The sequence below is a fragment of the Fulvia fulva genome, chromosome 7, assembly GCF_020509005.1.
Source record: "Fulvia fulva chromosome 7, complete sequence".
Taxonomy (NCBI): Eukaryota; Fungi; Ascomycota; class Dothideomycetes; order Mycosphaerellales; family Mycosphaerellaceae; genus Fulvia; species Fulvia fulva.
In genome coordinates, this window is record NC_063018.1 from 2,298,389 (window position 1) to 2,316,493 (window position 18,105).

Below are 18,105 nucleotides of genomic sequence, written 5' to 3' on the forward strand. Positions count from 1 at the left end.
AAGTGTGTTTCTAATTATTTTAGGAAAAGCGTACTTTCTAATATACTTCTATAAGAATATAAGAAAGCCTATAGTACTACCTTTATTCTATACTATTTATTATACTAACTCAGGAAGCCTATACTTATTAGTAGTAGTACTAACTAGAAACGCGTTAGTAAGCGACGCGACTAAGTAGTAGAAGTAAGAAGCGAGCTACTAACGATATCAGGAAACACTAACGCTCGAAAAAGCCGAAAAAACCAAGTGGGAGTTAATTCCTGCCGTCGCTCTCCGGCACTACATTTTACTTAAATAACAGAACGCTAAGACCGGGCCACCTATGCATAACTTGTGTGTCTTGACGAGACGAAGCTGATTGTTCCAGAGCGATATTGGCAAGGCCATCTTCCTTAGCTTGCTGTCTGTCAGTCCAGTCCGGAACCCCTGGCTGAGATTAGAAGGTAGTTAGTCTTTCGCGAGGCAAGCAGTCGACTATGGAATTTAGGTGTCTACCGCTGATCTATCTGTTTGCCATCCTCTCAGGATGCGCTCCCCCAACCTCAATCTCCCACTCCTTACACGGCGAGATCCCTGCCACCGACTCCGACATCCGCGCACAATAGTTGAGATGTCCCTTCACAAAAACAGCTCTCTCCGTCACAACCGATGTGACCGAACATCCCAGCACGTTCAAGAACGGCTTGAAGCAGTCACAGAGGCTGTGAGCGTCAAGTTCTCTAGGGATCGCAGTGCCATCTACGCCGCGTGCGCTCCATTCGGCTTGATTGCCAACGCCGCTGCCTGGCGGGCAATCGCGCGAGAAATCGGCGGTTGTGATAGTAGCGAGGAGGGTGGTGAGCAGGAGGTGAGGGGTTGGAAACTGCATGCTGGATCGTCCTCGGTATAGTGGGGTGAGGTTGTGGAATGTAGGTCAGGCTCTAGGTCGCGGATTAGGCCATAATTCCTTCGAAGACTCGTCCGCAAAATTTACTTCGCTGCGGACCGCGGTTTGCAGGCCTTTGATCGGGTTCGCCTTCGTGAAACTGCCTGTGCAGGTCGCACAGCGATATACCGGGCCACTCGAACCCTTTTATGTAGTAGAACAACGTTTAGGGAGTCAAGAGGGGCGGCCGCACCGACCAAAAGTGGTGCAATGGGCTAGTGGCGTAGGAGATGAAGGATGTTTAGTTCTAGACTGATACTGAGAAGGCGATGGAATATGCCCTCCCGTAAGCCGTAAAGCCAATAGGCAGAACCGTGGCATGAGTGAGCAATATCGAGAAGGATATGGCTTTGACCGGGGTATGGCCGAGATGAGCTCTTCACGCAGAGCGCAGGTTTGGCTCGGCCGACTACAGTGTGATTTAATGTTCTGTTGCTAAGCTTGTGGAGGAGGACGATAGCTAAAGACATATCTTTCTTGATTTGTCATTCACTCACTTTCGACGGACAGGCTTGGTATCATTCCTAGATTGGTGGAAGAAATGCGTGCTCTACAGCGCCTGTCCGCATCCCTTTGAATGGTTTCCGTGGAGTAGCGGGTGTTCGACGACCAGGGCACAGGCGCGGTGTATTCGCTAGATGCCTTTGCAATTTGGTCCTTAAAAGTTACTTGCAAGTTTCAGCCTCAAAACAAAGGCTTAAGTTACCTACGAAACTGGGGATCTCGATTGGAAAGTACAGGGCATTGGTTTATAAGGTGTGAAAAACTATGTCATTTGAAAGTAGTGCCTTATTAGCTCTTATATAGGGCAATTTATTGCCCTAACTTAGTTATCGCAATCTCCTCGGCTAATACCTATTCTATTCTTATACCCTATAACGCTTATTTTAACCTTTTAATCTTATCTTACGCTTATAAGGTTATACTTTATTTTTATACACCTCCTTAGAGTTTTAAAGTAAGGTACTTTAGGACTCTAACTTCCTTACTAAGTACCTTAAGAGCTATAGTTACCTTATTAATCTTATTACGTTAGAAGTAGTTATAGGAAGTTATTATACGGGCTTATATAGGGTATTTTAAAAGCAGGTTATATATTGTTTATATCTATTAAGAATATATAAGTATTGCTCTTAAAGAGGCTATAGCTAACTAATTAGTCACCTAATTCTTAGCGTACGTAGCCTTAAGTTTTAATAATAGGATATTACCTATATATACGCTTATTTATATAGTATTGAAGTTAAAACCCTTAGATCTATTGCTACTATCGACAAGGACTATCTATTTAATAGCTCTTATTAAGACGAGCAATCTACTTAAGTAGTAGCGACCCGCCTACGCTAGCGGCGGCGTAATCGTAGTATAAAGAACCCTAAAACTAAGGTTCCGTTACCCTAACGGTAGACCCTAGAGTTACGGAGTTACGGAGGACAACTACCTAATTAGGAAGCGCGACCTCACCCTAAATAGTAGCGAAGGATAGTAACTAACGAGAGCTATAGCCTTACGAGGCTAACGATAAATAATATAGCGTAGACAACCCTATATACGGAGGCGGAAAACTTACTAGAGGATAACAAACACCTAGCCCGGGTATATAAGAACACTATAGTATAGCTACTAGGAGCGCTAAAAGCGCTATTGTACTAAATTCTAAAGACAATCTAATAAGTAATATAGAAGGAAGCCTAGAGACTAACTATATAGGTAATAGTAGTAGTAGGTAAGAATTAAACCTCTAAGAAGGTAAGTAATACGGTACGACTATATATTACTAATCCGGCAGAAATAAGAAATCGTAGCCCTAATAAGTAAGGAAATTGTCGATAGAATCGGCTAAAAGAAGGTAGTTGGAGCGGAGGTAGGAGTAATAGGCGTAGTAAGACTCTTTACCGTATAAGAGTCTAATAGACGAAAACTAGAGACCTATAAGGAGTAGACTACTAAGGTCGCAAAGTCGGCGCGAGTCTCCTACTAATAGTATACCGTTATTACCTACGGGGTCCCTAGGATATTTAAGGTCGAAGACCTTCTCTAACTCTAAGTATAGAACTAGAATATATCCCTAGGAGTACGACTAACGAAGGCGGTATAGTTATATAAGATAGTAGACCGAGAGAAGACGTATTTATCGCTTAGTACCTAGCTAGAGATAGCGGAACAAGCTAACTAGATACTAGATAATAGGCTATTCTAGAACTACGAGAGAATAGACACGGAGATCTATTAGAGTAGCTATAGGGTACTATAGTGCTTCTTATACTAACAGTACGGTTATATAGCCCTAAAATACGGGGAGAAGACCCTAAGGTGTCCTTACTATATAGGCCTATACTAGGGAAGGGAATGCCTAAAAAAGGAGAGTAGGTATATATACTACGGTAGAAGGTACCTAGCGTACTTAGACTAATACCTAGCTAGAATAGTAGTATAAGAACGAGCGAGACAAGTAAGGATCTTTATACTAGCTAGGTACCCCTAACGATAGTAGAGGGGACCTACTATATATAAGGGCTTCGAGCCGAGTAAGAGGAAGAGGGTAGAAGAGACGAATGAGAGAACCTAACCCTAAACGTATCTAGCTCCCGGTAGGCCTCGATACCTTAACCGGGCTACTAACGAACTAGGCTAAATACGAATCTTTAGGGCGCCCTAGCGGTCCTAGGGCTAGCCGGATAGCGGGATATAGGCTTAGGAGATAGAGTAGGTTAGTACGGAAATAGACCCTACGGATAACGAATAATACTATACGACGACATTACTATCGTATAGTATAATATAATTAAAAGTAGGGACAAGGTCTAGCGCTACTTTCTATAAGAGCTAGACCCGCTATAGTATTACGTTATTACGGTATAGGAACTATAGATCAACCTCTACGTAGGACTCCTAGCTACTTATAATGACCGGAGATACTATACCGTAATCGTAGGCAAACGACGCGTTATCCCGAGGACATATATATACGTAAGTAAGACTATAGACCTTAAGTTGTAGAAGGTATACTAGCGTAATAGGGCAACCTAGGAGACATAATATTAATCTAGATCGACACGATATAAGGCTCTGTCTAGATCTATAATGTCTATGGCCCGCTACCGTAGGGTCGAACGAGTAGGGAACTAGGAACCCTCGCCTACCTAGAGCGGACCCTAAGCTAAGACATAAAGTAAGTACTTCTCGGCGACTTTAACCTCTACTACCTATAGTAGGGACTCGAATTCACTCCCCCGTACGCGTTTCTAGGGAGAAAGCTACTAGATATAACCGTATGCTACGGAATGGCCTTAGTAATACCAAAGGGAATATAGACGTAGAAGGCCCGTATAAGGATAAGCACGATCGACCTATACTTTCTATTACGAGAACTTAAAGAGAGACTAGTCTAATACCGACCGAACTACGCGCTAGAGGCCCCCTTAGACTATATCCCTATTTAAACGACGCTAGGGGTAAAGGCGATAGAGGAGCTAGTAAGCAAACTACGCCGTAACTAGAAGAAGGTACGCTAGGACAATATAAGAGACTTTCTAATAGTAAACCTACCGTAGTATAGGGAACTCGAGATAATAGCTTAGCTAGATCAAGTAGCGGAATAGATTACCTCGGTTGAATAGTAGGTAGCGGAATAATATACGCCGTTACTCCGGGCCTTAACGTAGTAGAAGGCCTTCTAGACTCCTAAATACTCTACGAAGGTAAAGGAGGCTAGAAGGGCAAGGCGATAGCGGACAAAGGAGTATACCTAAGAGACGTAGGAGTAATACTGTCGCGCGACATAAGAGAAGAAGGTATAGATAAGACGTAATAAGCTATAGGACTAGAAAGCGACGATCGGGCTTGTTATAGAAAACCCGGAATAGATATAGAGACTAGCTAAATAGGTACGACTACCTAAAGAGTAACGAACTCCTCACTTCCCTCTAATTATAGACCGCGAAGGGATTGCCTAGACTACGCTCCGGGGCAAGGCAAAAGTATTAGCCGACTATTTCTTTTCGACGTAAGTAGAGGTAGACCGTACGGATATCGATCTAAGTATATACCCGGAACCCCTAGATATAGATTAGGCGGTTAGCTCTAATATAGTAATAGGAGTTATAAGTAAGCTAAAAGGACGAAAAGCCCTAGGCCTAGATAGGATACTAAATATACTACTAAAAGAGTATAGAGAAGAGATCGCGCCGAGCCTTAGAAACCTATTTACCGCGTACCTACGGCTAGGATATTATTCGAAGCCGTATAGAGAGTCTATAATAGTAGTGCTACGTAGGCTATAGAAGGAGGACTATACTTAGCTCAAATCGTATAGGCTAATCGTACTTCTAAACACGATAGGGAAGGTCCTAGAGAAGATAGTAGCCTAGAGACTTACGTAGCTAGCCGAGGACAACCACGTACTCCTAGTAATATAGATAGGGGGAAGAAGCTAGCGATCGGTACTAATAGTAATAGAGCTAATTACGGAGTAAATTTAGAGCCTCTAGTACTACGGTATAAACCGAGCGGCGTCCTTACTATCCCTCGATATCGTAGGGGCCTTCGACAACGTCTTATACTAAAGGCTAATATATATCCTATAGTAGAAAGGCATCCCCTAGTAGGTAACGAAGTTTGTCTACTCCTTTCTCTAGGAACGGACGATATACCTAGTCCTAGGGAGATATACGTCCGACCCGGTAAAGGTAGAGGCTAGAATACCTTAGAGATCTACTCTCTCCCCTATTCTGTTTCTGATGTTTATGTCTAATCTAATCCCCCTACTTACCTCTCCGTAAACCTTATTATCGGGATTCGTAGACGATATAAACATTCTAGCCTAGTTAGACTCGATAGAGGAGAACTTTCAATTCCTTAAAGATAGGTATAAGAAATACGAGGAGTAGGTAAAGAAGTATAGTGCCCGGTTCGCCCCTAAAAAGTACTAGCTTATATACTTTAGTAACGCGAGAATATACTATAACGTACTTTACTACCGAGCGGGCTATACTACCGAGCGGGCTACTTTTACTAAGAACTATACTACTTCTACTTTAATTGCGACGGTATCTTAATACGACGACATCCTATAGAATCGTTACTAGGAGGACAATTCCTCTTTAGATTCTTCGCTATCTAGCGAGTCTACTTAATAGGTACGTACGTTATACCCCGACTCGCTATATTGCTTATAGCGTCGTAGCCTTAGTACTAGCCGAATACTATCTAGCGACTCTCTACTCACTTCCTGCCTCCTAGTATCCTCTAGAGGTATTAATTACGACGCCTTATCGAAGGTTAGAGACCCTCTAGACTAAATGTACTTGCGCTTTCGTGCTATCCGCTATATAAGGGCCTCGTTAGACTTGCGTAGCTTACTAATCTCGCTTCGTATAAGAGCTATCTAATACGCTATCTCTCTACTCCCTCTCTATTGCCCTATTAAACGACCTTCCTCTTTCTACTACGCCTTTCTAAACCCGTAACAACGCTCTAAGACGTAATAACACCTATTATAAACCCTATCTCGTCGAAGTTATAGGTGTCCTAGTTAAGGATACTATACTTCTCCTTTATATTACGTATAAGTAAGAACTACTTCTCGATAACGTCTAGATCTTCTATTAGGGCTCGCTAACGATCGTATCTACGTCTTATACGAACCTTTAGCTTACGATGCCGCCTAATAAACCTGTCTGTCTCACTAGGACTAGCGGGCTTAAGACCCTTCTCTTATAGTAATGAATCGGCTATTACTTGTATACTAGCCTTTAATAGCGGGAAACCTCTAAGATCTAGCTCGAGTATATACTCAAGTATTACCCTCTCTTCTAGCTCTATAAGCTTCTTCGAATTAGGCTCATAGTCACCCCGAGGAGGTCGTCTATTCAATCGATACCCTAGTGTAGTTCGAGACGCGTCGTATACCTTTATAGTAAGTCGATTTGTAATTGTCGTATCGCGTTTCGTGGCCTAGATAGCTAAGGTCAGTTTGGCCTCGTTTAAAGACAATATACGCTATAATAGTAGTTATATAGCTATATCTATAGAAGTAGTATAGTTCTTAGTAAAAGTGGCTCGCTCGGTAGTATAGCCCGCTTAGTAGTGAAGTACGTTATAGGTCTCTCGCTATTTAGGTCTATTTATATAGGTAGGAGACCTAATTAACGGATAAAACCCTCCTTATCTTTACCCTCCTCCTTCTATCCTATCTTATCCTTTCGTTCTCCTTCCTTTAGGGTACGCTAGTATTATAGTTGTTACCCTATAAATACCTTGCCCGTAACCCTAGCAATATCCTCCTCGCGATTCCCTTTCTCCCTTCTATTTCCCCGGCTCTTCTCTCTCTCTCCCTCCTCTCTATCTACCTTTCCGTTTCTACTACTAGGGAGAATTGCTCTAGGTAGTCCTCGTTAGGGATCTATCTTATTACTCCCCTTATATCTTATCTATTCTAGATAATAGCCTAGTATTGCCTATCTCTTACCTTCGCCCTCTACTAGCTTCTCCCTTTACCTACTTAGTACAGTTGAGTACTATATACTCTAGGTTTTAGGATAGGTAGCTATAGGGGTAACGTTTAGAATCGTATCCTAGGACTCTTCTTTAGTATAAGTATACTCTTAGCCTAATGTACTTAGGGCAAATCTAGATAGCTATACTTACTTCCGCCCTCTTTAGGTCTTTATAGACAAGGTCGTTATACCTCCCGAAGGTCCTGGCCGCTAGTAGGGCTCCTAGCCTTACCGGTTTTTGGTTCTAACGCGTTTCCTATAGGTGACCTGCGATCCTTTCTGCTTGGCTTTGCTTCTTTTTCCCTTTGTCCCCTGTGTTAGCTTGCTCCCTCAGAGCTTCTCTCTGTTCAAGGGCTGCTAGGATTTCCTGTGATGTTTTTAGGTCTGCTTCCTTCTGTAGGATCATGTGTGGCCGGTTAGGTCTTCTCCTCCTCTCCCACTAGGTTCTTATCCTTTAAGTAGCTACCTAGATAGTTCCCTAGGCTAGGTATACTAATGTCTTCTCTACGTATTAACACCTTATACCCTAGAGGTACTCCCTAATAGGGACTATACCTAATTCCATTTCTATTATCCTATAAGGGGTTTACTTATATACTCCTAGTACTCTCTTTAGGTAAGCTACCTACGCTCTATTAAGGGGGTCCTCAATTCTCTTCGGGATATGTTTTTCCGCTACCTAAATTGCTACTCTACATAGTATTACGGGCTTAATAATAGCCTTATATATAGTCTAGGCCTTTATAAAGGTCGGCCCCTAGGTTAACGTAGTAAGTCTCTAGATTAATTATCTATTAGTATCCGCTCTCGCTTACGCCTTCTTTACTTATAGTCCCTAGCTAAGTTTCGGGTCTAGCTATATCCTAAGGACTCTAAGTTCCCTTATAGGATAGGTTCCGAACCCCTAGATATTTACTAGTACTACTAAGTTATATTTTGTCTTTACCTTACTAAGATAGACAAGTTAGTACTTATCTAGTACGAATTTTGCCCTAAACTCTCTTACCTACTTTTCATATTGTCTATATCTCTCCTCTAGGAGTACGTAGTTTTCCTCTATAGATCCCGACTACGCTAGGATATTTATGTTATCTACGAACCCTAATACTAAGGTATTTACTATTTCTAGGAGTAGGGTCAGGTTAGCTATAAAGAGGAGGAACAGAATTAGAGAGAGTATAGAGCCCTATAAGATGCCCGTGTTCGTAATTAGGGTCTATAGGGCTTCAAAGGACCCTTAGAGGATCTAGGTTATTCTGTCCTTAAGGAATAACTATATAAAGTGTACTATCTAGGCTAGGATACTTTTTATTATAAGGATATATAGGAGCCTTACGTAGGACACGTTGTCGAAAGCCCCTAATATATCTAGTAAAAGTAGTTAGGCTACCTTATTATTACTATAGTACTAAATAAGTCTGATTTATGTTAAGATGTAGCATCTTAAAGGGAGTTAACAATTAGGAAGTGATCTGGTAGCCTAAGGTATCCACGATAACTTAGCTTATAGGGAGATACCTTCTCTCCCCTTTAGCTTAGATAGACATCCAACACAATCAATATATTAGTTCCTAATATATTGCTACATGCTCGTGCTATTAGTCAGTTAAAGATTGATCTCTTACTCTACTCCGCTACTATCCACCCGTACCTGTTTAACAGGTTATAAGCCCGGGTTTATGTAGGAATAAGAGCAACCTATATCAGTATAGGTTACTTATATCCCTTACTATCGTAGCAGAAAACATCTAGGAATCAGAAGTCTACCCCGTCTATCCTATTAAGGAGCTTAGTTTGATACTAAGTGACAGGTAACCTAGACAAGGACTCTGTACGGCTTACTTAAAGCCAATACCTTAAAGATACTCTATAGGCAGAACTGTATCGAGATACTATCAAGAAGGACTTCAAGTAAGTCATTTGAAGCTCTGCTAGGAGAGACAGACCTATGTCCTAGCCCGAGACCTTATACCGCTCCTTCTTTACTTTACTAAGCAGGCCTTAGTATCTATACCTACGAACTTTCCTATTCTATACTAGAAGCCTTAGCAGGATCTGAGCCACCACTTTGGAACATACACACCTTGTTTCATTACATCCAATTTATTATGGATTCATACTAAGAGAAGATAGAGGAGAAGGGAGGCAAAATCCTAATTCTTGGGAGGGACAATTAGAAGAGATGGTTCAACCTTTAGAGATACAAGATGGAGAGCCAATTAGCATTCTTTGCAATTGATGACCTAATAGAAGTGTCTTTTAACAACATTAAGGGCAAGACTCTGAAACTCTAAGAAGAGGCTACAACCAAAGAGATCCTTAATACGCTAACATAGACAAGACATAAGAGAGTGTGCAACTTCAGTATCCTTAGTAGGATTATAGAAGAAGATGAATTTGAGCTTGAGGGCTTATATAAATCTAGAAGAGCTGCTAAGAAGTAGGTGTATCTCTAGAACAAGTATAGCCAGGTGCTACTAACCTATACACATGAGCTCATAAAGCAATTTGTGACCTTTGAGATGAGTGAAGAGTTCACTATCAGATATGTATAGACATACCTAGTTTCTCTTGGAAAAAGGACTACTAATATTGACCTAGAGGGTCAGCATTATAGGAAAGCTGATGTAAGGATGACCTAGCTCTTAAGCTCACTGCCACCTGACTACTATATAGCTAGGGATACTATTATGGCTTAGCTAAAGATAGATTATAAAAGGACCTTAAAGATCCTTAAAGCTTAAGAAGCTAGGTTAGATCCCTCTAAGGCTAAGTATAGCATAGCAGCCACCTAGGTCAAGCCCTTAGGTCTAGCAAGACCACTCTCCTGCCTTCTCTATAAGAAGGATCATCTGATCAAGGACTGCCCTAGTCTGCCTAAGGCAAGAAAGGTCCTTAGATCTCATTTCTAACCACTATCTTCCTAGAATATAACATATGTCAAGAAGAAGAGAACTCCACCACCTACTTCAAGGAGGACACTAAGAGAGAAGTCCTCTATAGAAGAACTTAAGAAAATGGTGAAGAAACTCAGCTCTGACATGCTATCACTCCAGAAGAACTAGGCCTAGTCTTATACCTCTAAAGCAAAGAAGACTAGAAAAGGTTTTTCCGCCCAAGAGTCACGTGACTTATGCAGCTCATCCCTAGACACAATGTCTGATGATGATGAGTATGATGAAGTGGCTCACTCAACTGCAGAAGTCTAAGGCAAGTTCCCCTCGTTAGAGTGGTTACTTGACTCCTATGCTTCATCCTATATAACTGACCAAAGCTGCCTCTTTAGATCTATGACTCCCTTGACAAGGAAGAAATGGATCAAAGTGGGAGGTGGGTTTTTATTGGCCACTCATATTGGGAATGTAGAGATAAGTAGGAGAGCTAGCAGAAAATTTGTTTTAGAAGATGTCCTGCTAGTACCCAAGCTAGGAGTAAACCTGGTTTTATAGAACCAGTTTAGCAAGCAGTTTGGTGTGTAACCTCCATCATTTTCTCTTGTTTCCCCCTCTAGTGAGACTGTTGTCTAGACAGGGCTCCTTAGGGGGTTTCTATTCATTGATGAGATTTCTCCTCTCCTACAAGAACGGGCACATTACTCATTATGTACACCACTAATAGAGAATGCCTTTGTGACTGCTCAATCAGAGACCGACCTGAAGTAGTGGGAGCTTTGGTATAGAAGATTTGCACACTTTGGGAAGAATTTGCTCCAGAATCTTCACAAGGTAACAGACTTGAAAGAACCCATTCCTATCCCTAAGGATGGCTTTCACTAGTGCAGAGTATGTTCAATAGCAAAGATGAAGAAGTACAAAGGCAAAGTTATAGAGAGAAGACCTGAAAGACTTGCCCTTGTATCTATTGACATATATGGCCTACTACTAATCTCAAGACTAGGATTCAAATACTGGCTTGAGATTATTAACAACTTCTCTAGGAAGAAGTGGACCTTTCCTCTTAGTAAAAGAGAAGATGCTCTAGTTGCTTTCTAGAACTAGAAGATCAAAGCAGAGAGGAAATCATTAGCGTAGCTGAAAGCAGTAAGGCTTGATAATGCAAAAGAACTTATAATATTAGTGAAGCAGTAGGAGAAGGATTTAGGGATTAGGCTCGAGCCGACTAAGGCATACAACTCTCTACAGAATGGACCAGTTGAGAGGTCAATACAAACCTCAGAGGACTCTATAAGGGCAATGCTTAAAGAGGCTAAAATGCCGGTTGAATTTTGGCCTAAAGTACTAGAGGCCCAAACTTATATAAGGAACAAACTACCAAATGGCCTAGATTACGATAGGTTCAAGGTTTCACTAGATAAGGCTTTTGATGGTATCAAACCGACCATTAACCATTTGAAAGTTTGGGGATGCAAAGCTATTGTCTATATAGACACAAGATCCTAACCTCAATAGGCAAGAAGTGACAAGCTAATGAATAGGGGTAAAGAAGTAGTGTTTATTAGGTATGTTGAAAACATAGCTAAAGCCTAGCTCTTTTAGGAGCTAGACATAAGTGCTGTTAAACAACATATATATACAGACTTCTTTAAGGACTAGCCTAGAGGTGATATAGGTCTCAATGTTCCAATATTGAATCTACTAAGCAGTACACTAGCTAGGAAGCCCTTAGGAAGGCCGAGGAAGAACGTATCTTTAGGACAATCTACCTACTATTTAGGCGTCTATTAAAGCACCCCCGAAATAGATCAGCCAATTGAGAGCCCTAAAGTCGCTTAGCCGAGAAAGCTGTTTGTATAACTTCCCTTACCTCCGGAGAACGTAGGGGAATCTCAGAAAATCGATTAGCTAATTAAGAGAAGCTCCCTAGATCCCTAGGAAATAGACGTTACTAGGTCATAAGTGACGGTCCCTAAATCATCCCTTGGAAAGAGAAAGGCTGACTATGATGTTGAGGGCTATAATATGAAACAGAAAGCCCCAAAATCTATAGTCCCTAAGCCCGAACTAACTACTAAAGTGGGAGAAGCAATAGACCTCTTAGAGAACCTTGCTACTTTTCACTAAGCTTTCTTTATAGCTATGTAATCAGTGGACAGTTCAATACTATAGGATAGCGAATTCCTAGAAGAAGTTAAGGAAATGGCCTTTATAGCAACTGTAGAAGCTATTATATATAAGCAAGAGGTCCTAATTCCAAAATCCTATAAGGATGCTATAAATGACAAGAAATAGGGACATCTTTGGAAGGAAGCAATCCAAAAGGAACTAGATGCTCTATAGAGTAACAACACCTAGGAAAATTCTATTCTACTAAAAGGAGCAAATCTAGTTACATTAAGATGGGTCTTTGATATTAAGAGAAGCATTAGTGGAGCTATTGAAAAGTTCAAGGCTAGACTAGTTGCAAGGGGCTTCTCACAGAAGTTTGGTGTTGACTTTATAGAGACATTTTCACCTATAGTAAGACAGGACACCCTTAGGGTGTTTCTAGCTATTGTGTGTAAGAAGGATCTTCATCTTCACCAAGTGGATGTGAACAATGCATTCACAGAAAGCACCCTCTATGAAGACATCTTCATGTTACTACTACCAGGAGTTGAGCTTCTACTAAACATAGTGTTCAAAATCCTTAAAAGCTTATATAGACTTAAGTAAGCAGCTAGAGATTGGAATCAACTCTGTGTGTTAAAGCTTAGAGAAATTGGATTCACACAGTCAGAAGTGGATCTATGCCTACTTATCTATAAGAAGAGGGAGATCATAATGCTTATACATGTAGATGACATTCAAATTGCTGTACCAAAGTTAATAGATGTTCTCTAGTTCAAAAGAGAACTTGGCAAGATCTTCAAGATCAAAGATCTAGGTGAACCTAAAAAGATCCTTAGCATAAGAGTCACAAGGGACAGGAAGAGAGGAATCCTAAAACTTGACTAAGGACACTTTATTAGGGATAGCCTAGCCAAGATAGGAATGAACTATAAGAAGGCAGCACCTATATACTCACCTATAGACAGCTATAAGGCCCTCAAACCTTCAAGCCATATAGATGAGAGGTGTGACAAGGCAGAGTACTAGAGTATTAATAGTACTTAGATATAGCTAGTAACAATCACAAGGCTAGACATTGCTTTTGCCCTAGGAAGGATGAGCTCATTTGTGAGTGACCTATCCACCTACTATATAAAGGCTTTGAAGAAGATCACTAGGTACCTAAGATCATACCCTAATCTAGGACTTCAGTTCTTAAAGTCTAGAAAAGGACACCTTATTAGATACTGTAATTCTGATTATACAATAGACAAAGTAGACAGAGTCTCAATCCTTAGGTATGTCTTCTTCCTCTGTAGGGCACTAGTTTCTTAGATAAGCAAGAAGCAAAAGTCTGTAGCAACATCCACAATAGAGGCTGAATATATAGCTATAAATATATGTACGAAGCAGTCCTAATTCCTAGCTTCACTACTAAGAGAAATGGATTGTCTAGAGTTAGTAGGAGACTGTTCCTATTAACTAAGAATCACTAGAAACTAGGAGACTGTATCAAATTTGAGACTAGTCCAATTAAGAGGTGACAACCAAGCTGCCCTCACCCTAGTAAAAGATGCACATATTTATAACAAGTCGAAGCATATTAACATTGCCTATAACGCTATTAGGAAACTTTGGTGGAGGAGGCTTATTGCTATTGAGTATACCCTAACCTCTAAGATAGTTACAGACGGGTTTACAAAACTAAAGACTAGTCTATACTTCTAGAGGTTTGTAAGCTAGCTGAACCTGTCATAAAAAGGTCTAAGTACTATTGACAGGAACTGAGCAGACTATAACCTCCTATACGAGATGAGTAGGAGTGTTAAGATATAGCATCTTAAAGGGAGTCAACAATCAGGAAATGATCTGGTAGCCTGAGGCATCCACGATAACTCAGCTTATAGGGAGATACCTCCTCTCCCCTTTAGCTTAGATAGACATCTAACACAATCAATATATTAGTTCCTGATATATTGCTGTATGCTCGTACTATTAGTTAGTTCAAGATTGATCTCTTACTCTACTCCGCTACTATCTATCCGTACCTATTTAACAATTTACTCTATTATTAGTTCGGCTACTATAAGGGTAGATCTCTTTTATCTCCCCCCTATTTACGTTACCGGGAGGAGGTTATATTCTTCTACTATTCCGGTAAGCCTTATAGCTACGACCTTCTCTAGGAGCTTCCCTAGTATATTTAGTAACGTAATTAGTCTATATAACTTTAACTTAGTATAGTCTTCCTTTTAGGGTTTCCTTAGGACGTAAGTTAGGAATTACCTAAAGGCCTTTAGATAATACCCCTACTTTATATACTAGGTAAAGATTGGCGTAAGTACTAGAGTAATAAGGCTACTACTAGCTTTTAGGTAATAGTTAGAGATCTTGTCTAGGCCTAGGGCTTTGTTACCCTTTAGTTTCTTAGTAATGCTTCCGATCTCTATAGGAGATACTTACTACTTAGCCTCTCTTAGCGGAGGAATGTGTGTTCCTAGGATATTACTTAGCTCTACCTCTACCTAAGTCCTAAAGAAGTTGTCTACGAATGCTTTCGCTTTCCCTATCGGAGTGGTTTACGTTTCCCCGTCTTAGTCCTATATTAAGAGAAACTAGGGCGGGGAGTTTCGTTCCTTGTCTAGTTTCCTAGCCTATTTTAGTAGTCTCTAGATTTGTTCCGGGTGTTCTATGATCATCCCTATAGTTAACCTCTACTCCTACGTCTTGTCTCTTCTAATCTACGCCTTCTTTGCTTTATACGCGTTGTTATAGGCTTCCTAGTTTGCTTAGGTACGTCGTTACTCCTATCTCCTTCTTGCTCTCCTTACCTCCTTGACCTTAGCTATATACTCTAGTGTCTAGTATAGCTTCTAGTAAATCGACCATCTCTTCTTAGGTATATAGGCCTAGGCTACCCTTTATATAGCTTCTATTAGCTATACTACTACTTAGTCGATCCCCTCCGTTATATATATGTCGTGAATGTTCACCTGTTCTAGTTCGCCTTCTAGCCGCTACTATACTAGTGTCTACTCGGCCTACTTCTAGCAGAGCCTCCTCTTAGGTTTCCTCTCCTCCTTAACTATAAGTTGGATGTCGGTTTGGATTAGATAGTAGTCCGATAAGGACTCTAGTTAGTTATTAACTATATAGCTTTCTATCCGTCGTATTAAGGCGTAGGACATAAAGTATAAGTCTAGCGTACTAGAACTATTGTTTCTAGCCTAAGTTTCTGTTCCTTTTAGCGTGATCAAGTCTATTTAGGCTGTTTCTATCTAACTAATAAGACTCCCTACTAAGAAGTAGTATACTAGGGTGAAGTCCGATCTCTACTTTAGGTAGTAGAGGTTAAAATCTCCTATTACAATGTTATAGTTTTGTTAGTCTATTACTTCCGGGAGCCTTTCTAGCGTATATAGTTATGTACTACTTCTAAACTCTAGAGGTAGGTTATATATACTATAGATTAGGACCTAGCCCTAAGTTGTTTTAAGCTATACTATAGTAATATCCCTATCGGTTCTCGGCTAGACCTACTAGTCCTCTACTAGTACCTTTCTACTAATATCAATATATGTTCGTAGGACTCCCTCGGTTCTATTTATTACTACGTAGTATCTCGGGTCTCGTATAGTTAATAGAATCCTAGAGTATAGGTTGATCTATAGTTCCTATATTACTATACTATAGTGTTGGCCCGGGTCTAAGGCGTATAGAAAGCTCCTTTAGACTTTGTCTTTACTTCTATTCACATTATACTAAATGATTAATAGTCTACTAGTATAAGGCATTAGGACATATTTATGTCTAGGTCCGTTTAGTCTTACTATTAGTATTACTATTATTTTTCCCGTCCCTCCTCCTATTCTTCCCTTTAGGGTTAGCTCTCTATCATTTAGTTGATTCTTATTTGTCTATTACTCTACGCTACCTTATATAAGAACGTTAGTCTTCCTATTACTAGCACTATTTATAGCTCCTCTTATAGCTAGGGTCTCTTATTCGGGTAGGTAGTTCTCTCTAGTTATTTCTATTTACCTACTAGGAACCTAGTTAGTATTATGACCCTTACTTCCTACGCTCTCTACTAAGCTAATAGTCTAACTAGGCATTAGTTTGACTATACCGGGTGTTTTCTCCTATATACTACATATCTTATGTCCTCCTTCCGTTTTTAGTACTCTTAGGTTACAAGATTACTAGTATAGTAGGAGTAGACTAGTATAGCTTTACTATACTTTAGGGCAATATGTCCGTACTATTAATAGTTAAAACATTAAAGAATTCTATAACTAGTTACTTTAATAGATTTCTATATCTAGCCTCTTAAAGTCCTAGTATAACCCTTAGTCTAAGACCTTGTTCGCTTACTCTAGTATTATAACCTATAAGAATAGCGAGGAGGCCCTCTTGCCCTCCTCTATCTTCTTCTTGACCTACGCTATCTTTATAATCTATAGTCCTAGTACTGTTACCTAGTCTTACCTCTAGAGGTTTAGCATATCCTATTAAATAGGTTCGGACTAATAGTAGCGGAGTAGAGTAAGAGATCAATCTTCAACTAACTAATAGTACGAGTATATAGCAATATATTAGGAACTAATGTGTTGATTATATTAGATGTCTATCTAAGCTAAAGGGGAGAGAAGGTATCTCCCTATAAGCTAAGTTATCGTAGATACCTTAGGCTACTAGATCACTTCTTAATTATTGACTCCCTTTAAGATACTACATCTTAACACTCCTACTTATCTTGTATAGGAGGTTACAGTCTGCTCACTCCCTATCTATAGTACTTAGACCTTTTTATAATAGGTTAAGCTAGCTTATAAACCTCTAGAAGTGTAGACTAGTCTTTGGTTTTATAAACCCGTCTATAACTATCTTAGAGGTTAGGGTGTACTTAATAGCAATAAGCCTCCTCTACTAAAGTTTCCTAACAGCTTTATAGGCAATGTCAATGTGCTTCGACTTGTTATAAACATATATATCGTTTACTAGGGTGAGGGCAGCTTGATTATCACCTCTTAATTAGACTAGTCTCAAATTTGATACAGTCTCCTAGTTTCCCGTGATTCTTAGTTAATAGGAACAGTCTCCTACTAACTCTAGACAATCTATTTCTCCTAGTAGTAAAGCTAGGAATTAGGACTGCTTCGTATATACATTTATAGCTATATATTCAGCCTCTATTATAGATGTTGCTATAGACTTTTGCTTCTTACTTATCTAAGAAACTGGTGCCCTATAGAGGAAGAAGACATACCTAAGGATTGAGACTCTGTCTACTTTGTCTATTATATAAGCAGAATTATAGTATCTTATAAGGTGTCCTTTTCTAGACTTTGAGAACTAAAGTCCTAGATCAGGGTATGATCTTAGGTACCTAGTGATCTTCTTCAAAGCCTTTATATAGTAGGTGGATAGGTCACTTACAAATAAGCTCATCCTTCCTAGGGCAAAAGCAATGTCTAGCCTTGTGATTGTTACTAGCTATATCTAAGTACTATTGATACTCTAGTACTCTATCTTGTTACACCTCTTATCTATATAGCTTGAAGGTTTAAGGGCCTCATAGCTGTCTATAGGTGAGTATGTAGGTGCTACCTTCTTATAGTTCATTCCTATCTTAGCTAGGCTGTCCCTAATAAAGTGTCCTTAGTCAAGTTTTAGGATTCCTCTCTTCCTGTCC

At 40.1% G+C, this 18,105-nt stretch overlaps 1 protein-coding gene across 1 annotated transcript; it reads right to left on the reverse strand.

Moving 5' to 3' along the window:
- Positions 1-502: 502 nt before the first annotated feature.
- On the reverse strand, positions 503-868 carry CLAFUR5_10278 (Avr4E; the record flags this gene model as incomplete). Its single annotated transcript, XM_047909426.1, has 1 exon — positions 503-868. The coding sequence occupies one exon, from the start codon at positions 866-868 to the stop codon at positions 503-505; it is 366 nt and encodes a 121-aa protein (XP_047764739.1).
- Positions 869-18,105: the final 17,237 nt, after the last annotated feature.